At 37.3% G+C, this 25952-nt stretch overlaps 1 protein-coding gene, 1 long non-coding RNA gene and 1 other non-coding gene across 5 annotated transcripts; 1 reads left to right on the top strand and 2 right to left on the bottom strand.

The window, feature by feature from the left end:
* The first annotated feature begins 5 nt into the window (after nt 1–5).
* Nucleotides 6–22793, top strand: AGGF1 (angiogenic factor with G-patch and FHA domains 1). Of its 2 annotated transcripts, none has more exons than XM_086770136.1 (14): nt 6–341; nt 1050–1146; nt 1601–1806; nt 2613–2759; nt 4716–4904; nt 13947–14301; nt 15896–16007; nt 17258–17309; nt 17798–17899; nt 18261–18426; nt 18660–18742; nt 19699–19826; nt 20765–20864; nt 21655–22793. In XM_086770136.1, the coding sequence occupies exons 1-14, from the start codon at nt 171–173 to the stop codon at nt 21853–21855; spliced, it is 2109 nt and encodes a 702-aa protein (XP_086626262.1). In that variant the 5' UTR covers nt 6–170; the 3' UTR covers nt 21856–22793. The 2 variants fall into 2 exon arrangements, with proteins under 2 accessions (XP_086626262.1, XP_086626264.1); XM_086770138.1 differs by lacking the exon at nt 13947–14301 and adding an exon at nt 9901–9970 and having other exon boundaries at nt 7–341.
* On the bottom strand, nt 18271–25432 carry LOC147596292 (uncharacterized). Of its 2 annotated transcripts, XR_015261422.1 has the most exons (4): nt 25316–25432; nt 24937–25093; nt 23744–23842; nt 18271–18401 (listed from the first exon to the last, which is right to left on the bottom strand). It is a non-coding gene; the product is annotated as an uncharacterized LOC147596292 (long non-coding RNA). The 2 variants fall into 2 exon arrangements; XR_015261421.1 differs by lacking the exon at nt 18271–18401 and having other exon boundaries at nt 23589–23842.
* On the bottom strand, nt 24065–24194 carry LOC147596293 (small nucleolar RNA SNORA47). Its single transcript, XR_015261536.1, has one exon. It is a non-coding gene; the product is annotated as a small nucleolar RNA SNORA47 (small nucleolar RNA).
* Nucleotides 25433–25952: the final 520 nt, after the last annotated feature.

The following is a 25952-nucleotide window of genomic DNA, read 5'->3' as shown; positions in this document are numbered from 1 at the left end:
TTCCTGCGGCGGCGCCGCTGGGGCGGGGGGCGCGACCCCGCCGTTGCTGCCCTCGCGCCCGGCCGGGTGCCATGGCCGGGGCCGGCGGGCGGGCCCGCGGCCGCCGCTTTGTCCCAGGCGCCGGGTGGCGGCCGGCGGGCGGGCGCTGAGGCGCGGGCAGGCGGGCGGGCATGGCCTCTCCGCCCGACGGCGAGCAGCGGGCTCTGCGGGAGCGGGTGGCGGCGCTGGAGGCGGACCTGGGCGCCTGCCGTGAGCAGCTGGAGCGGGCGCAGCGCCGGCTGCGCCGAACCGAGCGCCTTTACCGCGAGGCGCGGGAGAGCAGCGAGGCGCTGAGGGGACAGGTAGGCCCCCGCCGCGGGAACCGGCTGCCCCGACCGTCTCCGCCCCTCCGGGTCTAACGGCACCGGGCCGCAGCCCTGTCGGGCATCCCCGCTGTCCTCACCCCCCCAGCCGGGTACCCCTGGGTCCCTCCCGGCGTGCCCCCTCCTCCCGGCCGAGCTGACGGGGCAGGAGGGTCCTGTGCCTCCCGGAGCCCTTCAGCCGCCAGAGAAAGTGCTGCTGCTGGCTCGGGTTTGCTGTCCCGAGCTTGGCCCTGCAGGCGGTGGCGGTGGTGGGGAGAACGGTAACGTCTGCTCAGCCGCAAAGTTGGTTTTGCAGTCAGGAGGAAAAACTACATGTAGCAGAAGGAAAGAAGCTTGATAAACAGGGTGAGGTGAAGGGGGAGTGGAAGAACTGTCCCACGGATGCTTAATGGCAAAGTAGGGAAGTTCCGCAAGTGCCCATCTTAAAGATAACCTTGGATAAGTCTTTCTTTTTCCTCCAAAGTCCTTGCCTTTATTGTTATACCCTTTGTGAGCAGAGATTATGTTTTTCATTACACCAACCATTTAAGTAGAAAACTCTCTCCTGCAAAATAGAGATCATTTGAAATAGCTGTGATGGAGTTATGTTTGTTTGAATTATAGCGTATGAGATAGATTGGTACTCTTTTCTGATATAAACACCTAAAACACAGCATTGTATTCTATAATATGCTGTTTTTCTTTCAGGTTGAAGAGCTCACTAAGGAAATTCACAACAGGAAGGAGAAAGATACGTGTAGCGTAGAAGTACAGACAGAGGACTATGCTGCATGGTCACAAGCAGGTAGAGAGGGTGGTGGTTGCTTAAACAGGCATCTAGAACAGTATCTTATTTTTAATTTTTTTTAAATATAAAATACATTTCCAGTCTGTATCCTTAGCTGCATTAAACTCAGTAACCTAACGTTGTCTTTTGGACCATTTTCTATTTATTCAAGTTTTTTCTTTTAGAAAAGGATGAAATGTAGTATGAACTGTAGCAGAATTCATGCCGTAGTGATCTCATACATTGCACACATACACGTTTTACCAGTTTTAAAGTACATTAAAACAAGACGTAATTTGTTCAGTAAGAGCAGAATGAATTCAAAGTGGAGGCAAGACCTAATAATTGATTTTCATTAGACTACTTATATGCATAAATTTCTGGTTTAAGATTTAGGATCCAAAAACTGCATTGTGTAAATATTGCTTTGCTAATTTATGTAACTTCAACTTTTCTTTTCCCCTCCCTGCAGATTATTACTACTATGAAAATTATTACAATCACACTGATACTCAGGATTGTGCATCTGAACTGCCAGTGCAGCACAAACATGGGACTGAAGGCCCTGAGCATGATTCCACAGAGGATTTGCAGACAGGTGCTAGTATGCCTTTAAGGATGGATAGCACTGAAGTTGCTGAAGGTGGAGAAGAGGAAAATTACATCCAGAATTCACAGGTTCTAGAATTGTTTGAGGTTTTACCAATTTTGAAGTCAGGACTCTATTAATATTTCATTTCATTTAAAAGATGTGCTTTTGGTCTTGATATCATTGATTTTTTGTGATGGCATGGAGCTAATGATAGCAGACAAACATCTTTGTGCTTTGAAACCAGTTTTTCCAAGTGTAATGTACTCCTAGGTTTGGGGTTTTTTTTGTTTTCTCATGCATTCTAAAACATATGGCCTGCATAGCCTGGAAGCATGGCTTTTTTTTATTTCAGCAGAATATGTTCAATATGGTCATGCTGACTGCCCTAAAGTGCACTTTTTTTTTTTCCCCCATTGATATAAGGAGGCAACATATAAGGAGAAGAAGGCTGTTGAGGGAGTTTGTTTGTTTATTTTGTTATGGTTTTTTTTTTCCCTGCTATCAAGCCTTCTCTTAGATCACTGACTTCATCTCACTCACTTAACTGATTTAGTGCTTTAGCATCTAGCAACTACAAGGGAATGGAGAGCAGAAGTCTATTTTAGCAATGTACTGAAAGATATTCACTCCGGGTATTTTTGACAAGAACCACTTTTGAATAAAGGTTGGGGAAAATGAAAGGCACAGGACGAAGTCTTGGTCTCATTTAAATCAGTAGGAGTTTATCAGTATACTACAGCCAGATTTTTGCCTTAATATTTAATAGTTCATGAGTGAATCCAAGTCCATAGAGCACACATTTGTTTTATTTAAAGTAGGGCACTGTAAAATGCTAAAGAACCAACAAGGTTGTTCTTAGAAGAAAATTTAATTTCTTTCTTTCTGGTATCAGGAAGCAGAAGATACTTCAGTACCAGAGGGTTCTTTGGCGGAGAGCTTGAGAGCTGCTGCAGAAGCCGCTGTTTCACAAACTGGATTTATTTACGATGAAAATACAGGATTGTATTATGACCATAGCACTGGATTCTACTATAATTCGGTAAGGGTCACTTTCAAAACCCTTGACATTTTTTCTCTATTGCAAAGTTTTAGTAGTAAAAGTTGAAATGAGCAAAGAACTAAGGTCCAGTCGACTTTATGATTTGAAAACATGTTCCTGAAGACAAAGAGTAATGGAAGTTTGTTAATTAGTTGTTGAATTATTTCAGTCAAATTAAAGATAGCGGGCTAAGATATAAATTTAGATTTTAATTAAGTTCTTTTTGATGTCTTCTAGATCTTTAACATTCTTGCCATTGTGGGAATTTTATACTATAAAACTGCTCTGTAACTCTTTCAAAATTAAAAGCTTGAGCTAAACTTGTTTGGAAAAAGACAGATTACTGAACTAAGTTGCTTCTCCACAGTAAAAAGCCTGTTGAGAGAAAATAGACTCAATACTCAAGTGAAAGTATGGTTACCAACTTGTTTGATGTTACAGGAAAGAAAATACTTCCTTAAAAAAAGATGTCAGATGGTGGATCAAAATTTCGTAATGGTTAATTTCTACAATACATTTTTATAAGAGAGCTTTTGGTGATGTTTTCTTTTTATCCTATGAGGTGTATAAGTACATGTATATATGTATAGCTAGTTAGATACACTGTCAAAAATCCCAGTGGAACTACTATGATGAAAACAGAGGTTTTGTTTGCAGCATTACATTCAACTCAATTTTTTTTTTTTTAGAGTGCATGTGGTGTGCAAACCTACTTATTTCGTTTTCAAGGACACTTCTGTACTTAAATTTTTAAAGTCTTAAATAATACCATTGCTTTTCACACAGTTTGTGGATAAAATTAGATACATCTATGTTTAGGGCTGTAGATTACAGTTTATGGTGCAATTACACAAAATAATATATTTTCTTTTTCAGTAACTGTTCTGAAATACAGGAAACGTTCTTGTATTGGGTTTACTGGCAAGGTTTTGGTAGTGGGGCCAGGGGCTGCAGAGGCAGACTCCATAAGAAGAGATCCAGGGCTGCCTGGATATGACTGGTTCCACTGCAGGACACAGCTGAGCCCGTAAGAGGAGCTGGTGATGTCTCTGTGAAAGCATGTTTAAGAAGCGGCAAAATGCTGCACAGTGGAGTGTATATGTGGTGGAGCAGGGCAGAAATGGGGAGGGCTGTGAGAAAACAACACTGTGAAAGCTAAGGTCAAAGAATAAGGAACGGGAGGAGGTTCTCCAAGCACTGGAACAGGCAATTCCCTACAGTCCATAGAAGAGGATCATACTGGAGCAGATACCCACCCTGCAGTCTATGGAGGACTCCAGAGCAGAGCAGCTCTTTAAGGAGCTGTGGCATGTGGAGACCTCATGCCAGAGCAGGTTCTGCTGGTGGAGCACTGGTCTGTGGAGGACCCATGCTGGAGCAGTTCTTGAAGGACTGCAGCTCATGGGAAGGACCGAGACTGGGCAGAGGAAAAAGTGTGAAAAGAGAGAAGCAGCAGAGAGGAAGTATTGTGAACTCACCGCAACCTCCGCTCCTCATCTCTCTGCACTGCTTGCTCAGGGGGAGGAGAGGTAGAGGAGTTGGGAATGAAAGTGAAGCAGAGCTTGGGGAAAAAAGGGGCAGGGAGAGGTGTTTTTTCTTTGTTTCTCGTCTTTCAACACTTTTAACTGGCAGTAAATTAAATTTATTTTCACCAAGTCGAATCTGGCTTGCCTGTGATGGCAATCTCTGTGACTTGATGCAAGATCTTTTCATCTGCTTTTCTCCTCTTGCCTTGTTGAGGAGGGGCATTGAGACAGCAGCTGGGTAGACACCTGGTAGGCAGCCAAGGTCAAGCCACCACAGTTCTTTAGTGCATTTGAGGTTGTGGTTTGTTTTTGTGTTTTGTCTTTTTTTTTTTTTTTTTAACCTGGTATGTGGTTCTTTATTAACTAGGTGTTTCTTTGAACAGTGTATTTATTGAAGTAATGATACCATTGTTCTTTGTTTCTTATAAAGGAAAATCAACTGTATTATGATCCAGCAACTGGTATTTATTACTACTGCGATGTGGAAAGTGGCCGATACCAGTTTCATTCACGAGTGGATCTGCAGTCCTATCAGGCCTCTGGTACTCAGCACACCAAGGATAAAAAAGGGAAAAAGAAGAGAAAAGAACCAGAGCGGATTACTGGAAGTGATTTAAAGGTAACCTTAGAACTAACAGATAGAAAATGCAAAATCTTGGGGTTTGTTTATCATGCAATTTATGGATTTGGGTGTTTAGTTTTATGAAGATGTATGCTTATTTTCTGAAGGATTCGGGCATCTTTAAACTAAATACAAAAGGTAATTAGTGTTCAAATACTTTTTGCAGTGAGTGATTAAGAATGAAACTTTACACTTGGATTCCCTCACTTTTTCAATGTTATTTTATTACAACACAATTGTATAGATGTCTAAAATTGAGTGTCAGTGAAGCTTTCTGGTTAACAAGCTCACTAGAATGAATTCAGGGTACTGTGTGGACTGGATTTATGTCAGAAATTCAGTGTTACCTCAGGGTCTTGGGTTTAGGGTTTTGGCTTATGTTTTTTTATTGCTGGCTGTTTTGGGGTTTTTTTGAATTTTCTTTTTTTAATTCATCAATCAAAAAAACGAGTGAAGGTTTTGAAAATGCACACACAGCACCCCTTTTGTGTGACTATATGCCAACGTTTATTCCACTGGCATTTTACTGTATCTCTACCAGCATTTGGGATTGATGAAATGTCTGTGAAGTTCCAATTCTTTGCATATCATGATCTCCTATTGATACTTTATTTGCTTATTGTCCATAGTGTGTGGATAAGCTGTACATCTTAATAAATGCCCATTGTATTTAACTTGTGCTTTAAGTCACAGAAAACATAACTTCCTTTCTGTTGTTTTTCTGATTGCTAAGAAAGCATACCATATAGTACATAGTGACTGCCTTGGAAAACATTACTCACTCCTAAAGACCAGAAGTTTTACTGTAACCCAGCTCTTAAACCTCACGAAACATTTTCTTAATTAACACTATTATTTATGTTGAATCAAATTTTTATAGTCCTAGTCTGCAAATTTGTTTTATTACTTAAGATTTAGTTGAATGTATTGATTTCTTTAGTTTGCAGTATTCCTTAGTTTGCAGTTTTTAAAGCTGTTGCTTTAACTGTTGCATAATTTCATTATGTAGGCCTCAGTCAAGCTGATTGGTTGAAATCCTAAATAATTATGTTGGTGTACAGATACTCTTACATAATAGTTATGTAGCGTCAATACAGAGTTTAAAAATTTTTGTATCAGGAGTAAGGTCTTCTGAAGGACTTGAAGGTGGAAACTGTTTACCTTAAGAACCAGGGAAGGTGGATTGAATGGACAGTGGTAGCGGATTGATTGCAGATTTTATAAATAGATTGTGACTGAAGTGGGAATTTCTACTTTTTGAGAACTCCATGTGAACCATTTTGTTTTAAAAGCCTGAAGTGGATACTTAGCAACATTAAGTATAACAATCCTTTAGACTTAGGGGAGCTAATGCAGTTGAAGCTAGGAGTTTTACCAGCATGCAAGTTCTGGGCATACTGTGTGCAATCTGCCGCTCTCAAAAGGCATTGTTAATATAGAACTTTATTCATCATTTGTCAGGAAAGCATTATGGAAAGCTTGTAGGAATGAGCCTTTATCATTTAGTGCAGTTAATAAATCTCTTAAATTTAGTGGGGTGAACATATTGACCTAAATCAACAAGTATATTTGTAGGTCAGAGAACTTCTAACATAATTTTGACTACTTTTTAGGATCTCATCACAGTCTACTTCTGTCATCTGATCATACTACAAATAGCTACTTGTCTCTAGCTTATTTTATATTAATTTAAAAGATTACATAGATGATCTTATTAACAAATCTTTTGTATAAAGCTGTGACAATCACAAGGTAGGAGGTAAACATTCACTTTTTATTACATGTTTTATTCATAGTGAACTGAGTACTTCGCTTTATTTGTGAATTAACTTTGCCAATGAGATAACAGGAAAAACATTTAGAATAGATTCTGTAGTGCACAGATCTTGCATCTGTGAACAGTAAGTGAAAGTTAGTGTCATGGTAAGAATCAAGGCCTTTTCTATTTAAAAAAAAAAAAAAGCAACCAAAAAAAAAAAAACCCCCAAAAAAAGGAACAATACAAAGTGAAACTTAAAACAATTACTCTCCACTTTAAACTTCAAAAAGAATGCCTTTTTGTCAGTGCATTTATATAAAAATGCACTGTTAAATTGTCCTAGTTTCGGCAGGGATGGACTTAATTTTCCTCTTAGTAGCTGGTGTATAGTGTGTGAATAATGTTAGTAAACACACTAGTGATATGAGTTGTTGTTAATGAGACCAAGGACACTGTCCAGCTTTCCAAGTCTCAGTAATGTGCAGATGCAGGAACCTGGGAGGGATAAAGCCAGAACAGTTGACCCAAACTGTCCAAAGAGATTATTCCATGCCATAAACGTCATGCTCAGTATACAAGTGGGGATTGGCCAGGGTGGGTATCTGCATCCCTGGCATCCATCCCTCTCTCTCTCATTGGCATCCTTCCCTTTACCTTGCTGGCTCCCTCTCGCTCCTTCACTTGCTGCTTAGCTTCATTTCTATGATCACTGCTCGGGACAGGCTATATTGGTCACTGGGACATCGGGTGGTGAGAAAACGTACCTTGTTCATTTTGTATATTTTAATTTTCTTATATTCTGTTATTATTGTAGTTTTCCTTTGCTATTTTAGTAAACTGTCTTTATCTCAACCCATGAGTTTTCTTTTATTCCAAATTCTCTCCCCTATCCTGCTGGGGAGGGTGAGTGAGAAACTGTGTGGTGACTCGGGCTAAACCATCACATAGATTTAGAAAAAACAAAGCACCTTACTGTCACATTTTATGTGGCTGAGTTAAAATACTTTATTCTTGTTGTGTGGTTCTTAATCACGTAAGAAATTTGTTTATTAGTTTTTTTAAAAAGTTACGTTAGAATAAAAGATTAAGATTTATTAGAATAAAATATTATCGATTTTTCTGTTATAAAACTGAAAAAATAGTTTGTAAGCTGCACAGTCTGGTTCATAGATGCCTAGTATTTCTTGACAATATTATTATTGTCCAGTTTGGTTTGGTGTTGGTAAAGGCACTAGTTAGTTCACGCTAGTTCTTGTATTATTTACATCCTAAAACAAAACCAAAAATGTCTGTTTTAAGTGGAACTTTGTAGTTGAAGTGTGGTCTGTTGAAATGCTTTCCTACACACTTCTGCCCAGCCTTCTCTCTTTTCCTTCCGTTCCCTCTTCCACTCTTGACAAAAAAAAATACAAAGCTAAAATAAAACTTATCCCTGAATACCGATTAAATTATTAAAGTTGCAACAGTTGTTTTGAAGATTAGTACTTCATTATTACTTTTCCTAATTGGTTATTAAATTGTGCTGCTGGCCTGAAAAATGCCTCCAAACATTACCTGATTTCTGGACCAAAGTACCTTTTACTCTACTTCTCCGTTTCAACAGACAGTACACATAGGAGAATGGTTTGGTTTATTGCCTGATCTGCAGACCTACTAATAGTAAAAGCTATATAAAGGTATTTAAAGCAATACCAGGGTCTGTTTCTGGGAATATGGCATCCACCTCCACAACATTATTATTCATGGATGAAGATGAGGTGGTTTATGAGAAGACGCACGTGAAGACAGTGAGCCATAGTTATAGAACCTCAAGTACTGGAAACATTTGTTAAACTTGTTTTCTCGCTTTGTCAGTTCAAGGATTCAATGTAAACAAGTATTGATATTTACTATCACTTAGGAATTGTCAAATACAGAAAATAAGGGAATTTAGCAGCTGTGTGTATAGATTATCACAGCGAGTATTTCTACATAGATGGCACTGGTAGCTATATAGTTTTTACAAAAATTGCATGTGATCTTTTGAATTATTCTATTTAAATCAAAGTTAATATCTTTTTAATCTAAAAAAAGATCATAACTGGTCCAATCTGTTAGCTTTGTTTCTGGTCACAGGAGGCTTTTTTTAGTTGCAGATTAGTTTGTAGCTATCACGAAGAATTTGATGTGTTCAGCTATCTTACATATAGCATCTATTTATAAGAAGTAAGTTGGGGTGCTTACTACTATAAAACTGGCAAGTGTATTCTCCACAAATATTACAGTGTTCCTGAAAAACCAACATAAATCTGAGAATCTAAAGAATAAAATTTATCTGTTAAAATATTATTGTATTTTTAACAAGCTGAATTACCAAACAAGAAAATAATAGTGAGCATCTGCTGAAATGTATGTACTTCTAATTGCAAAAAAAAGCAGTGGAGGAGAATTTATGTGTTTAGTATCTCCTGAGGAATATTCCTGATTTATACAAAAACTTTCTTTAAAGAGATTCTTTCTTTTCAGTCACCAGACTTCTATATTACAAATAGTTTTATTTTGATTTGTGAAACTAAGCATGCTGCCCAAGTGGTTGCTTTTAATAGACGATCAGAAATTTTATTTGCCATGATGAATTATTAGATAGCCTCTGTGCAGCTTGCATGAGGAGGATGGGTGGAATACTTTGTAACTTCTCAGGCATATAGTTCACTTCTGATATCTTTTTGTAGTGTGGGCCAAAAAAAAAAGTGGAGCAAGAAATACCATTATTATCTCCTGTACAATAAATAAGTAAATTGATTTAAAACAAAACAAAACAAAACCAAAAACCAGTCACAAGGTAGTATCAATGATAATGTGATCCCTGGCCCAATATCGAAATCCAGTGCTTCCATACAGGTTGGAGAGTAGACCGTGTGCAGTAGGGATCATGTAGTTCTAGTTACTAGAGTGGGGCCATTAGAACACATAGCAAAATTTAGATGCAAGGTCTAACATGCCTTTTTTTTCCCCCCAGAAATTATTTTACAATTTATTCCTAAACGACTGTCTGATAAATTTTATTTCAGCATGGTCCTCAAAATTAACTTCTGCCATATTCCTTTCCATTATAGACATATATAGCATCCCAGGTACTTCTGTAGAAGAGACAAGGCTTTTGTAGTAGTATTTCCATAGAACTCTTGAAGCAGTGATTTTTATTTTTTTAATCACGTGTAGTTTACCTTTTGCTGATATTCGTCCCATCTTTAGGTACGTCAGTTGACAGAAACCATGGCTAATCTGAAGATTTCTTCTTTTGGATTGGCAGCTTCTGGTGAAGGTAGAGTTGAGACCCCAAACACATTAGTCCATGGATGTTTACCTTTAACCTTGATATTTTAATTAAAGGACAAATAATATCTAGTAGTTCACATTTAGCTACCTATTTTCCTGAAGGAATTAATGAAATTTTTTACGCTATTTGATCAAAATCAGTTCATCTACAAAGTAACTTTGAAACGTAGTTGGAACACTGTATAAGTAAAACATCTGAAGAAAACTTTGATGGATTCTAGAATATTTGGGAATATATATATATATAATATATATATAGCATCACTGTTTCAATGTAGGGTGTCCTGACTAAACAAACTATGCATTCTTTAGGTAAGGCAAATTTTTGTTTCCTGTATTTCAGAGCTGTCCACTAGTGTATAAAACGGCTTTTTTATCACATAGGAAGAGCTTTGCTCTTTTTCTGGCTTTTAATTAGATTTTTTTTTGCATTGGAAATTTTAGTATTGTGCAGGGTGGGAGACAGTAACTGAAGTACTTGTGAAATGCTGCTAGCAAATGGAAGACTAGTCATCTGAGTGAAAAAGCAATTTTAAACTGTTTGAAAATGTTTCTTTAGTAAAATACTGCATGTCATTAATATTTCAAATTGAGAGAGTCATTGCTAAAGATGTAACGTTCAGCCCTTCAGATAAGGGCATTGAGTAGCTGTGATTCGATTAAGTCACTTACTGAACTAGCAAACCAAGAAGCAACAAACTGTGCATTTCTGAAAAGTTGTATTTGTACGTATTTGTGTGCTTTGTATAAAATAAATTGATTTAGAAAACACTACAGTTTAAACAGTGCATTTCTTAGAATCAAGCTAATTATGTTCACACTTATTCTTAAGTTCTGATTTTTAGGCATGCTGAAGAATTGCATGAACATCCATGCTCACCAGGCATAATGCAGAAAAATGTGAAGTCTTGGAAGATAAAATGTCTTGTTCTGTCACAGTAAAGCAAAAAGTACAGTTAAATGCTTATTTAGAATTTTTCACAAAAAACACCAGTTACTATCAACATTTGTGTATGTATTATAAGTAGGCCAATCTGCACTTCAGAATGTCATTGTAATCAGTAGTTTATGGCCTATTCTTTATACAGCAAAACCATTCCAGTTGCACAGACATGATTTGTAATTCTTGTAAGATCACTCCTCATGGGATACATGAAAGTCCTGATTTTACTTGCACCTTTGGCTGTCTTTGTCAGGGATGCAGAAATATGAACCAACTCAATCCTGTAGTTAAGAGAGATTTTGTAATAGATCAGATTCATCCCACCTCTCAACTTTACTCACATTTAGTGAGAGAAATGAGATCATATGGCAATACCCAGTAGATACAAAGTTTTTCAAAGCTGAATCACACAGAGGCAATCCTTATCCAACATATGACTGTTGGAGTAGGTCTACTGACTATTTAGGTATATTAGGCAAAGCAACATAGAAAGGAATGTATGTGCCTAGTATCATGGTGGAACAAACAAAGTTATAAGGAGCATGTACTTGCATACTTCGTATGTTGTACCATGAGTTTGCGATGAAGAGTTAAATATCCTGCCATTGAGAAATGAAGTGCATGCTAGTATTTGTTACGTCATTCAGGATGATATACTGAACATTCTGTTTACTGCTAGTTCCCATTTTTTAAGCAGTGTCTGTATGGAGGCAAGGTATTAGGTGCTGTTTGTGTAGTTACACTTTCATGCATGCTACATGTGTTTTGTGTTAGTAGTCCTATATAATGGAAAAGGATTTCTTCAGCACGAAGAGCCCCACAAATGGATTAAGAATACATTCAGCATTCCCAGGCTTAATGTTCAGACACTGTCGAATGTGCATTTTAATACATATCTGAAATCATAAAGGACTCGAGATACATATTCTTTAGGAATGTAATTTTAAAATCTTCAGTTTTGTACAAGGATTTCTAAATGTGAAGATTATATTTCATCAGTACTTAACAGAACTATTTAGTTTATTTGCTTTCATAACAGTTGATTGTGGTAATAGTGGAAAAAATACAGAAACTGCTGAGAACAGGCTTAATGGTCATATTAGCAGAATGTATGTACAGAATCCTTGGTCTGTCTATAAGAACATTTTTTAAAATTCTTGTTTTCAAACCAGAACAAAGAGTCTACTCTTTAGTTGCTAGGCTTTGAAACGGCACGTTTTTATTTTCTAATTTAGAATATCTGAAGTGATGTCAAAATCAAATATCACTGGATTCACTGTGGAGAAAGAGCTGAGTGGATGGAGCATTATACTTGGGCATCATGCATCACAGTCATCTCTTGCTTTGCCTCAGTTGTGATTTGAGCAGACTATTTAGTTTCTCTGTTTTCAGATTAGATTTGTAGGACTTAGGTAGCTCACAGTATTATGGGAAGAAATGCACTTGGGATTGTAGAGCACCTTGGTATGTCGGATATTGATTTAATATCCATACCAAACATAAATATAGATTAAAATAAATACACCGCAAATGATCATTCATAAAAACAATAACCAGATTTGTCAAAAGGATTTTAATGGGATTAATATGTTTGACATGTGTGAACTAGTGTAGTCTTACTTTTGGCAGAATTACTTCATCTCTTATGTAAAATAAACATTAGGTGGAGACCTTGCAATCCCATTCCTTCCTAGTTTCAGTTACTTAGAGGATTCAGGAAGGAAGGCTAGTGCGTTACAGAGAAACCCTAAACAAACTGATAGTCCTTCATTTAAAGCATGAGGTCTTTTAAAATTTTCTGATTATTCCTGAGAATCTGCTGTGTTATTGAAAGTGTTTCAGAAGTACAGTGTTAATTCCTATCCAACAGCTTCACTACTGGTCAGAGAGTAATACTTGTGTTTGTCTTACAGCTGTGCCATTGATGATTGTTCACAATTCTGAATAGTCAGAGTGCTTTAATTTCCATTAAGTTAACATTCACATTAATTCATGTATCTTGAAATGTAAAATGCTTTATATGAAAACTTAATGAAAAAGTAAAGGATGTGGGGTTTTTGGTTTCTGGTATTTTTTTTTTTTTTTATTTTAACCGCAGTGTTGGAATATTTGGTACAATTCAGGGCAACTGAATGCATTCATTCTGAATCCAAGATGGCAAATAACTTATCTGAGATTTTTTTCTGTTTATCTTTTATAGCCATTTATGTTCTCTTTTTTTAAAAAAAAATTCTTCTTTTATTTTAAGATGGTCAGCAGGGCTACTAGATTCAGAATTATGCTTTCAAGGTATTCTGGCAAAATTCTGGTATTCTTTCAAGGTAATCTGAAACTTGAGACTTCTCAGTTAAAAAAATGACGAAATCAAGTGGCAATGGAAGAACTTGCAATGATGTAATCTGTCTGGTATTCAGTGGAGAAACTTGTTGCAGTAAAAAATGGATTCTCAGTAGAACTGTTCCACGTATCATAAATTAAACTTAGGTTCTCTACGGTATCTTGATGTAAGGCTCTTTTAAAGTTGCAATTTTGAAAGGAGGAAGAGCAGGTCATTGGATGAACGTGGGTGGGCATTCCAGATATCCTGAACCATTGTGGAAAAAATGAGAAGACAAAAACAAAAGGAAGATATTATGAACATCAATTAAAGAACTTTTAAATAAGTTGCAAGTATTGAGTAAGAGAGGGACAGAAGTAAGTGTCATAAAAGAAAAACTGGAAAATATTCAAGATGCTCTTGTACAAGTTTGAAAGTAAGGACAAGGATCTTAAGTTTTGTGTGAGAAAAGAGGAAGGAATAAGTGAAGTTTAGAAGAGGAGTGCAGCCACACTTTCACAAATAGAAGATGGTCTAATGAAATGTCCTGTTGACTGTATGTGCTAAACTTTCTGGAAATTTAACCATTTCTTAATAGTTGTAAAAATAATTCTTCTAGTGAAGAATTTACTTCCAGGCTGATAGCAGACTTTAGAATAACTCAGTCTGTAAAGAATGTAACATTCTGTAACTCCTCTCCAGGATTTGGACACAGAAGAGCAGAAATCATCTAACAATCTGAATTGCCTTTCCACTACCGAGCAAGTAAGTTCTACTGAAGAAGAAGAGTCTCCAAATGTAAGAAAGAAGACTAAAATTGACACAAAACCACGAAACAGTTTAACAGCCAAAGAATCAATTTCTACGGATAGTATAAATTCACATTCACGCAAAAGTACACCAGATACTGTGGCATATACAGATGATAGTAGAACAGCAGACACAGAGAGTGAGCCAGAAGAAGGTGAAATTACAGATTCTGAGTGTGAAGCCTACAGCAGTGAAGACGAAGTAACGAGTGAAGAAAGTACTGATTCAGAAGACTCAGAAGACGAAGGTGAATTCTTGTGGTTTTTATGTATAATATTACTGTATTTTTCCAGAAGCCCATTAAGAACAAAATACAAGAAAACAGTTTGGATAATTAAAAAACTAATAATAACAAAATAATTAATGTGACCTGAGAATTAAGAAGTGCTATATGTTACCAGTATTTGTTTCCTCTTCTTTATTTGCACAGTAGACAGAAGTAAGTGGTGGTTTTGTATAAGCTGTTTAGGGGTATAACTTCCTGAGCTTGTGTAGAAACCTCAGTGGTAGAACAAGATTTGTTTAGATTAGGATAGTGACAGAAGAAAAGAAAGTCTAGTGCTAAAACAGAAATTCTAGTACAGACCTCACAGTAATTCTATGTATTAACTCTCTTTGATTAAGGTATAATACTTCTGATACTGTTCATAAACAATCATGTGTAATTCAATGTAAGATGAATCCACTATGGTGAAAAGGATAAATGTGTAGTACTGAGTACTACTGAAATCCTATTTTATGCATATTCCTATAGCAACCTGTAAGAAATGGGTATAGAGAGGAAACCTGTATGCTGTTTTGTACCAAAGAAAGTGTTCTCTTAGATCCTTAAGACCTCCTCAAAAATTGAATGGTCTGTTGTAGGAAGAAAAAAAAAGTAACCTGTGAAAAGCTTAATGCAACCAATTGGAACTATGTATATGCAAAGGATATTCCAAGTCACAGAATGAAATACAATCTATAGAAGCCTGTACTGCAGCCTGTGCCTCACTCACAGTTAAATAGTCAGTTTGTTTCATCTGTTTTCATTATTTTACAACTCAGATTCTAAGTGGTTAATGCCATTCAAAATGTGCTTGCTAGCATCAGGCTTTCAGATTGAATTTCCTTCTCTTACTATTTTCAAACAATCAATTCTGCAGTAAGGCTGGAGTAATAAAAACTGGAGACAGTTTCTATGCCCTTAGTACCTTTTAAGCTAGTGCCTTCCCACCTTACTGTGTATATTCCTAGCTAAGATCACTGGAGACTGTTTCTGCAAATGTACCTCCAAGAAGAGAATTTATACAGCTGCTAGAACATAATTACTTAACAGATACTGAGGCAAAAAAAGCATATGCATTTGTAGGCTTATCTATGTTTTCTTCTCTGTGTTGGTGCATAGTGCTGGTAAGAGTAAAAACTAGTGAAAATACATTTTACATAGAAATTATCAAATATAAAGTTCTGTATGCATTAGGTTTGCGATGTGGTGAACAAAAAAGTGCTGTCTTTTCTTAAAGTAAAATTGTGTTCCAATCTGGTATGACTACTGGCCCATACATTTATAATATGCTAGTAAATTCTGTGAATGTATTTATACTTTATTGTTCTAACTAAACAGCTGTGCACATGTAAATAATCAGAATTAGGAAAACATTTTTAGTACTTTAGTGTCTAGTCAAAAAGCCATTGAAGCAGTAGTCTCATCAAAGTTTTCTCTCAGATGTGCTTATACATTTCTTTTTCTGAACGTTGCATAGGAGATAACGGCTGAATGTATATCAATTGTTTGAAAGCTATGGACTATAGGGGTAATACTGTAATTTGTTGGTAGTATTTTTTTTTTTTTTTAATTGTAGATGAAGAAAAAATCTGGCCTCCTTGTATCAGAGTAATTGTAATAAGATCACCAGTTCTGCAGACTGGATCACTTTATATTATCACCGCTGTGAAGCCTGCTACAATTGGAAGGTAAAACTGAATGGAATTTGTTACATGTATCTGAAAGTGTACCTCACTTTGAAAACTATGGAAGCCACTCAGGATTGCTTGACCCTACTCTTCATGCTTGTCCTCCTAGCATGCAGCAGTTTTGAGGTACTCTGAGTTAGGTTAGCCCACAGTAAGAAATCTAAGTCATGTCACGTAACGTCACAATTGCTGTGATAACAGCATACACAATTAATGTAGCTCAGCAGTCATAAAAATTTGTTAGTGATAACTTGATCTTCTGTCTAAGTCCTAATGACAGCATAGCTGCAAGTGATTCTTTGAAAACCGTTGTTTTCTAGAAAGTAAGTAAACTTTTTTTCCTGGGCCACTAAGGTACCTTTTGCAGAAATGGAAGAAAGCACTTCACAAATTCAGAATCACAAGGAAGCATATCCTGAACTTCCTCACACATTCAAATTCCACTAGTGTTGGTTCATCATTTTTTAAATGGGTTGAGTTTCATGCTAGCCTGTATGCATTCTTCCAGTTCTAATATTAAAAAAAAAAAGGAAAAAAAAATCAGGTTTCTTCATTGTGGATGACGAATTTAATGATGGATTAATGCTTTCTTCTGTGCTTACAGAAAACCTCACCCCTTTTCAGCTGCTTTTATCTAATGCTGACAGATGTACTGATTTGCTCTTATAGCTGGAGTTTTCTGAGTACATTTATGTGAAGATTAACAGATAACAGTTCTGCTTGCAAATTGTTATAAATCCTTTGCTAGCTGCATTGCTTCATCTCCTAGTATAAGAAAATAATACACAAATTTCCTCCTCCTACTGCAGTGTTTTTGACCAAAAAAAACCCCCAAATCTATAAAGATTACTTTCATTGTTTGTATTACCTGCCTAATGCTGCCAAGAATTCAACTTCAGCATTGAAGACTGATGCCAAGATGCACTGAAGAGCTTGAAGGATGCAGAGTTTAGACTGTTATTTACAGGCCTTGTATGAGTATAAAAGTTTGGATAGAAATATCAGGTTTATAGATAAAAATTTTAAAGGTACAGCTTTAGCATATATTTATTGCCTACTGTGTATAGTGTATAGATGGAAGAAGGGACATGAAGCAAGTCTTTACCTTATGTGTACTGCAACAGTGTTTTACATCTGTAAAGCTCCCTAGTAGCTCAGAAGAGAGGTTCAACTGAATTACCCCTTTCATAAGCCATTTACTAGACATATTTCTACTTCATGGTGATTTATATATCAACTTGCCTTTCCAGAGAAAAAGATGTTGGACACACACTTCAGATTCCTGAAGTTGGAGTCAGTAAGGTAACACGTGATTTCTGTCTGCTGAAAGGTAGATCAGTGTATGAATTAAGCTTTAGATTTTATGGCGTTAAATTATGCAAAATCTTATGTTATCAGACTTTTTCCATTGAAAAATTAGAGACTGCTGTAACATACCTTACAAGAGAAAAAGCCCTTTATTTATAACAACAGCTAAAAATGCTGTGTTGCAGTCCTTTAAGTAAAGCATACTTGCAATATTGGAAGTATATACTTTTCCAGTACTGAATCAGTTTATAGTCAGAATAGTTTTATATTAATAGCATACTTTAGCTCATGCTCTTGTGGCCCATTCATTTACAATTCACATGGATGAAATCTTAGGGTGTGGAATACTCTATTAATTTAAGAGTAACAGAGCAACTCAGTTAAAAGCCCTCAAAATATGTTCTGAAACCTTACTTTAAAATAGCATAAATTGTGAAGTATTTGCTTAATAAGAACATTTCACTTAGGCTTCTATTTATCAGTTCCATGCAGAAGTATATTTTGACCATGACTTGCAAAATTATGTTCTTGTGGATCAAGGCAGTCAGAATGGAACAGTTGTTAATGGAAATCAGATTCTCCAGGTGAGTACCTGTTGTTATTATAACGCTGCGTACATTGTAGAAAACGGTAGTTGTGGTCATTTTAAATATTTTATGACAAATCACTAACAATGTCATTATGGGGCTTCTTTCATACACTAGTCTTTTCCTTGTTTCTCTTCTGTATTTAGGACCATTTACAATACTTTGTGTTTGGTTTGTATTAGGAAAAATCCACTACAGTTGCAGTTGGTAGAGTGAAATACTCTCTGTAGTTAAATACTTGCCTATATTTGTGAGACCAAACAGAATTACTAAATTATGAGCAATATTTATGAAATAGCATTTGTGCCCTTCATTAGTAACTAGTTAACATGTCTGCCAAAACTTTATTTTGCTGTAGCCTAAAATAAAATGTGATCCCTACATCTTGGAGCACGGAGATGAAGTGAAGATAGGTGAAACAGTGCTTTCTTTTCATATACATCCTGGCAGTGATACTTGTGATGGATGTGAACCAGGACAAGTCAGAGCACATCTTCGCCTGGACAGGAAAAAGGAATCTTCTGGTCAGTATGTTTTTTTATTATAGCGCTTTACTTTATAAACACAATAATTACTGCAGTTTTCTTACAATTTTCTTGTCAACTGGTAATAGTTCTACAATACTTGATGATGTATTTTCTTCTTGGTTAGTGTTCTATGTGTAATAATGTTAAACAAAATTTCTCACAGTTGTCTTATGTTTCAAAACATTGTTATGTTATTAATTAGAAGCTCAATCCTATGTTCTTCCTTGTAGTTTGCCCAGCACTTAGCAAAGAAGAGAGAGAGCTGGTCAGAAGAAAAGCATTAAAAAAAATACGGGTAAAATATGGTTTACAGGTGAGTTTCAGGTTGATTAAGTGTTTCAAGTGTACATCTACTTTGTGATTCCTATTTTAAGCCTTCAACTTCAGTGAATAAGGACAGTTTTGAAATGCAGCCAAACTTGAGCCTGGTAGTTTAACTCAAGCTTGTCTTTTGTACACTAAAGAATAATTCACAAACGTCTAAAGAGAGGGACGATGGTAACAGGGCATGAAGTTTCTTGTTAAAAGTTTAGGAAAAAAAAGTCCATTCCAATGTGTGCAAGATTACTCATCCTTTTCAAGTTAAGAAATTTCTATTTTTATTCATGCAAATTAAGTTTGCTCTAAATTGCAGTGCTATATTTTATTTGGAAAGAAAAAATAATGGGTAACTGAAAAAATGATGGAAGGAAGAGGGATTTTTTTTTTTCAGGTTTTTATCTTTTTTTGCCATAGAAGAATGACAACATGAATGCACAGACAACAGTATATAAGTATTCAAGTTACTTCTGATTTAGAGATTATTTTCACTATGGGGTTGCATCTAGCACTTGTAATAAGTACTAGTGTACAAAACAGAATGGCATCATTTCTCTTAAACTCTTCAGCTACCAAAATAATATTGACACGGAATCTATACAAGTACTTAGTTCTGTCATCTATTCTGAAGAAATAGTTGCTGAGGAACAGGCTAAATGTTTAAACAAAAAACCAGCGGCATGTTCATATGGTTTTCTGCTAATACGGAGAGATTGATTCTTCATACCAAGAGAAGATTCAATATAATCTGTTAATTTATTTACAGCCTCTGAAATTAATGAATTTGGCAATATTAAATTATTATCTGATGATAGTAATAACATACATTACAGGGTATGGCTGTATGGTAAGAAACTAATAAATGAGAACTACAGTTTGTTGTTACAAGATTTAGAATTAATGAAAGGCTGGGGTTTTTTTGCCTTGATGGAATTTAATCTGCTTATAAAGAATACAGAATATGAAGACAACAAAGCAGTGAAGAATCCAAAGTATAAAGACAGAGCAGGAAAACGCAGAGAGACCGTTGGAAGTGAAGGAACCTTCCAAAGAGATGATAGTCCAGCTTCTGTTCATATGTAAGTTTGTTAAGGGGAGGAGGGAAATCCTCTGTGTCCTTCTCTAGTGAATCTTAACAAATTCTTATAAAGTATCAATTAGTTACTAGGATACAGTTTGATAGAGCATTAATTACCTGTATATAAAGTGTTTTGAGAGCTAGAAAACAGTAAGCTATTCTCACTTCCCAGCTCATATGCTCTTTTTATTAACTCCTCAAGTTCCATACAGAATTCAACTTGGCAGTAAGGATGCTTAGATCACTTTCTTACATACTCAAAATATCAAGGAACTCCCCAGCTGCCCCACTGACACCTTCAATAGCACCTGTTTTTCAAGTGTCTCAATTTCTGTTTTTCCTATCCAGTCCCAGTAACAGTATCCCTGCAACTTTTTCATATACGGTTTCTTTGATTGTCAACATCTAGTGTATCATAGGACATGCATTTACATACCTCTTAAACAACACTTACTTTAGTCTTCCTTTTTAATTATTCCTGTGCTTCTGTAGTTGCTTTTTGGGGTGGTTTTTATTTTTTTTTTTAAGAAACATGAACTTCTAGGTGCTTGTAAGTTAGTAAAGCAAAGTGTGAGACAAAATATGTGTGTTAGGATGATTTGGTGGTGAGGGAAGGACACTGCCTTTTCCCTGATGCAGTCAATTACCACCAACCCATGCTGTATCCTTTAACTCCTAAAGTAAGCAAGTAGTTCAGGAGTTTTAAGAAAGCTGGTATTGACCAGAGTCTGGAAGTAGCTTTAGTAACTGAAGATACTCATGGAAGAACTTGCAAAAGGTAGCACTAGGGTCTTCTGGATAGCTCTTGATGGAAGTAGGAACAGCATAGTGTTTCTGGTTTCTACAGCAGCATATGCATGCACACTTCTGTCCTTCACTATTTGAGTGGAGAGCATATTCTTTGTATTAACTCTTGCTTATCTTAAACTTTCTTCAAAGTGAAATCAGCAACAGCAACAAAGGACATAAAATGCTGGAGAAGATGGGATGGAAGAAAGGGGAAGGCCTGGGCAAGGATGGTGGTGGTATGAAGGATCCGGTAGGTTTCTGGTTTTAACTTGGAGCAAAAAGAAATAGAAATGTATTTGTAGTGAAAATGCCTAATTTCAAGCCGCTATTCACTTGAAACATTTCAAAGTCCTGGTTAGGGAGAAATAATCTTAGTTGGACTAATCTTAAATCATGTTTTACTTGATTAATGAAGTATTTTTAATTTTTTCAATTATTTTGTCTGTTTAGTGGAAAATGCTACTAATGTCTGTGTGTGTTAGGAAACTAAGCAAGGGAGGATAGACAGCTTCTAGCTATTGAATTAATAATCTCCTATTTGAATATAAAGTCTGGAGGAAGACTGAAATCATTTTAAGTGATGTGAATTCAAGATGGGCTTATGGTGGAATAGTTCACTTTCTCCAGGGCTGATACAGCACAAAAGTCAGGCTAAATGACAGGCCACGATGCAGGAAAAGCTGGCTGAAATCACTGCAGCCAGCAAGTTCTGGGCCACTGTGGCAGCCACGTTAGCCACATTTTTGTCAACAGAGATGTTTTGGCTTTTGGCAGTAGTGCTGCTCAGAGCCACCCCATATCTTTTGCTGTCAAACTACCTCTATTCACTCAGTGAGGAGTATTTCACAGTGACAGGTGACATCATTCAGCACTCTAAATCATAGTTCTAGAGGTGGTGATTTGACACATCATTTTAACAGTACTTTAGATGTCTATGACTGATCAAGGCATATGAGCATGGAATTAGTCTTATAAAATGTGATTTAAAGTATTCAGAATACCTAACTTGCAGTTACAACAGTATTTAATGTATTTGACAGATCCACCTTCAGTTACATAAGACGCATGCAGGTTTGGGTACCAGTAGACCAGCCTCAATTGAAGATGTTCAGATCATCCAGAGCAAGAATAAAAAGAACTGGGATAAAGCAAGAGAAAGGTTTGCCGAAAACTTCCAAGAACCTAAATCACAAAGGGATACACCTAAGACTATGCCTTGGGTTAGAGGGACTGTAGAGTAAAGTTTCTAGTCCTACAGCAAGGTAGTTCCTGTGTGTAAATAGTTGGGAGAGAATTTATTTTTATTCTTTTTTCTTTTGCTAAAGCAGGAGTTTGGTGATATGTAAAATACAGTTGTGGAAAAAATGATACCAGATTAACTATTATGTTAATTGGTTTTCTGTAGTCTTCATCCTTTTATAAAAATACATTTTTAATAAGAAATGAATGGACTTTAGAAGGATATTCAAATTTAAGTACTTGAAAGTGATTCTCATCCTGAGCAGGAAGTTTCTTCAGTTGTGTTTTTAACACAGTTCTTCATGGAATTTAAAAAAAATGTGTTAAATTTAAATACGATACTTTTAACATTTGAGCAGTGGTTTAAAAGCAAGCTGAAACAAACAAAAAAAAAAAGAAAAAGAAAGTCCCTTGGACTCCTACTAACAGAGTATCATATTGCCTTTTCCTCTCTTGTATGTTGATTCATTATTGCTAATACTCAGCAAGAGGTACACCACTCTTAAATTCATACAGTTCAGTATTAGTCACGTGTCATCTTACCTTAAGGCAGGGGGAAACCTTGTTTTTAAATGATTTGTCCATACTGTTAAGAAATAAATACTGTAATCCATGAAATAAACTACCAGCATTGATGAAGAAAACAATGTGCAGAGACAGCTTGTAGCAGAATTTTCTTCTGTGAAGAACTTGCTTGAAATTTGTTTAGTAAATCTGTATTATGCCTTTAAAAGAGGAGGTATGTTTGGAAAACAGCTGTCTGTGTCTATTATTTATTACCTGCTTCTTCTGATACATCCATTGCTGGCAACGGAGATTATGCCAGGAAAAAAACCCAACCAACCAACTGATTTTTTGATGGGGAAGGATTGTCAAGCTGAAGCTAGAAGCTTGATATTTATTGAACATTCCTAAACACAATAAATCATTGTCAATTTAAGCAGTGTGCTTCTTGATACTACTTTGTGCATATTCCAGAACAGGAATGCTCTTCTAAAATGAGAAAAACTTCATCTTATTTTAGTCAACTTAAAGTTCTGATACTTGTCCAATAAGGGAAACTTGGTACTCTCACCATCCTATTGAATCATGCAGGCAACTGCCAAGCACTGTTGGACAGGTTACTAGCTATTTAATCTTTTAGACACATACAATATAAAGCAAAATATTCAATCTATGTTATTTAAATAATTAAAGCACACAAGTTTTCTTAACAACCTGAAGCATGCCTTACTTGAGCAGTATAGAGGTGAACTTAGTTATGAGCACTCTGAATGCCTGCAGCAGTATTGCTGAATTCAATTTAAATCAGTTCACTGTTTGCCTTTGTAAGCAGTTTTTTTTTTAATGGTTTAGTGACAGTTATGAATTGCTGACTGACTTTGTTGTTGCATTCCTTTATATTGACAACTTGATGCTTTCAGAGGCTACCTATTTCTAGCTGTGAAAAAAAACCAAGTTCTGTATGAAACAGCTACATTGTTTTAGTTCACCATGTATATAAAAATGCACTTCTGCTACTAGGAGGCAAAAAAAACCCCTCTCTGCTAAAAGAAAGTTTTTGCTTTTCTTTAAAAAAAAAAAAAACAAAAAACCAACCAAACTTCACCTCTGTGGTCTTGATAGTAAATCAATCTACAAATCTTGATCTGAAGGGAGAGCAATACATCTTGCATATACCTTAGAAGGAACATTAGATTTCCCTCTCCCCAGTTATTCAAGTAATAGCTCTAAGAAGAGTCAGTCACTGGTTTATTGTTGCCTTACAAAGGAGAAACTTTAAAGGATTTAACTGAGTTTGCATTTCATAAAAGTTTTTGAAGTAAGACATTACTCATCTTCTGTGAGTGACATGGTCTCATGCAGTCAAGCATTGACTGCTTTCAGTACCTGCAACTTCCTCTTTGAACAAACAGTTCCATATAAAGGGTTGAAGCTTAGTCTCAGTTTAGTGTTGGTGTGACAAATCCCATTACGTCCTGATGCTGCCTAGAAAATGGAAAAAGCAGTACCATTAACACACAGCACTGTTAACAAAGCAACTGAAAATAAGGTCTGACTAATCCTCATCAAGCAACTGTGTGCCTTTATTGAGTAGGAAGGCTTGTACTGAGCTAAACAGGGCTTTTGATCCCCTACCTTAGTGACCACTTAGAAAGCTTTACGTACAAATGAGTTAAGTAGAAGCCATTGGTGTGCAAGCCTTATGTGCAAATGCAGTACTGCTTTCCCTCATGTCAGGAGGGGAAACATGAATTGCTATTGCACTATTATAGTTTTGGAGGCTATAACCAGTAAGATACAGCATAAAGTTTAACTGTCTTACCTTCTCAGTCCTCCAACCATCCTATTGTCTCTTCCAACTTAAGATGCTTAATATTTGTCACTTAGACAAAGTTGTTTTTCCATACATCCAGAGTCAAAAGTTTTAGCAGTTTATTGTCTTTACATATAAATACTGCTAGTGAATATATATAATCTTAAAGCTGTTAAGAATAACATTACATTCATCAGTTTATATAAACAATTCTCTGTAGTCCTAATAGTGAATTTTGCAAAGCACCAACTTACCAAACGTATTTCTAAACTTAAAATAAACTAAAAAGAGTAGGTATGTTTATATCTTCAGTACTGAACAATCCAGCTGGCGAGTAAGAACAGGAACACATTCATCATTGTGTGAAAGCCACTGGAGTAAACATCTATGGCAACAGGGGCCCCGAACTATTGTATACATAGGAAACATTTTTACAAAACATGCTATAGGTGAAACTGGAGTTTCTGTTCTAGCAAGAACAGACCCTTTGTTGCTGCAACTGGCTGTACGAAGTGTACCTGACAGGAGCTTTCAGCCAGTAGGTAACAATCCATGGAAGAGATGTCAAAAATAGCATCCTGTTATAAACAAGATGTATTTAAATGTGCATACCAACAGATTTTGTTCTACTTAGACTTTTTATAAGTGCTGCATATATGTGTGACCACAGAATGTGGGGTTTTTTTCTCATCTAGTTGCTGCCTTACAAATGTTTTTCATCTGCATCTTATTTAATCCGGCACTACCTCTCCATTGATGAACATACCTGTGTGCTGGTTTCTGTGGCCCCGCTAGCACGGATCCTGGTACAGCCCTACAGTGTAGCAGCATCGCCTCTCACCCGTTTGTGCTGAAGTGTCTCGGTGTTACTTCAGCGCTGCAAACAGAGCACGCACTGCCTCTGCTGCCGTTCCTCACGCTCCCTGTTGTAAGGCAGGGGGGAAAATTAGGGTGATGGCCTGGCCGTCCCGCCAGCGGGGCCCTTCCTGCGCGCACACGCGGCTCTGTGCCAGGGAGGCCGGGCCGGGCAGCACCACCGGCCCCTTACCGCTCGCCGACCCTCAGCCCCCCTCCTCGGAGCTCGGGGAGCCGCACGACGGCGGCGCCTGCCCGCTGCGCTCCGACCCGCCACAGGCGGCCTTTACCTCCCAGGACCGCCCGCCGCCATTTTGTCTCGAAGGGAGGAGCGCGGCCCGCCCAGCCCGGCGGCGCCGCGCACCGGTAGCCGCGGCTGGCCTGCGGTCTTCAAACAGCTCCTCCTCCCCCTTCCCTGCCTGCCTCCCGCCGGGGCCGGGCAGCTCTGCCGCGGGCTCGGCAGCTGCGGGAAAGGGAGGGAACTGAGCTGTTCCCCCGAGCTGGCAGCTGATGTACCCTGCAGCTCGGAAAGAGGTGAAGGAGTAGGGAATCCATCACAGGAAGACAGCATGGCCAGAGGCTGAACAGCCACAAAAGAAAACGAGATCCATACATATTAGTCTAAAAAGACACCTACATTACTTTTTTGAACATTTAGGATCAGAAATTATCCTAAAAAGAATGAATGAAATCTCAGGACTGATCCCGAGAAAGAAACGCCAGCAGGAGCTAGCACAACCCACCAAGGGAGCTGCCGTGGCAGTAGCTTCAGCCTCTTCGTGGGCCAGCACAGCGCTTTGTCCCATGAAGAGCTGATTCGTAATCTGCCGTTCCCTGCCAAAGGGCTGCACAAGTGGTCAGGCTAGATTTTACAGGACCTTGAGTTTTGCACTAACATCTATTCATCTTCAACCTTTTCCCCCTGCA

The sequence above is a fragment of the Chlamydotis macqueenii genome, chromosome Z (genome assembly GCF_036417535.1).
Source record: "Chlamydotis macqueenii isolate bChlMac1 chromosome Z, bChlMac1.mat, whole genome shotgun sequence".
Classification (NCBI taxonomy): Eukaryota; Metazoa; Chordata; class Aves; order Otidiformes; family Otididae; genus Chlamydotis; species Chlamydotis macqueenii.
Note: the sequence above shows the minus strand (reverse complement) of the source record. Positions and strands in the feature narration are given on the sequence as shown.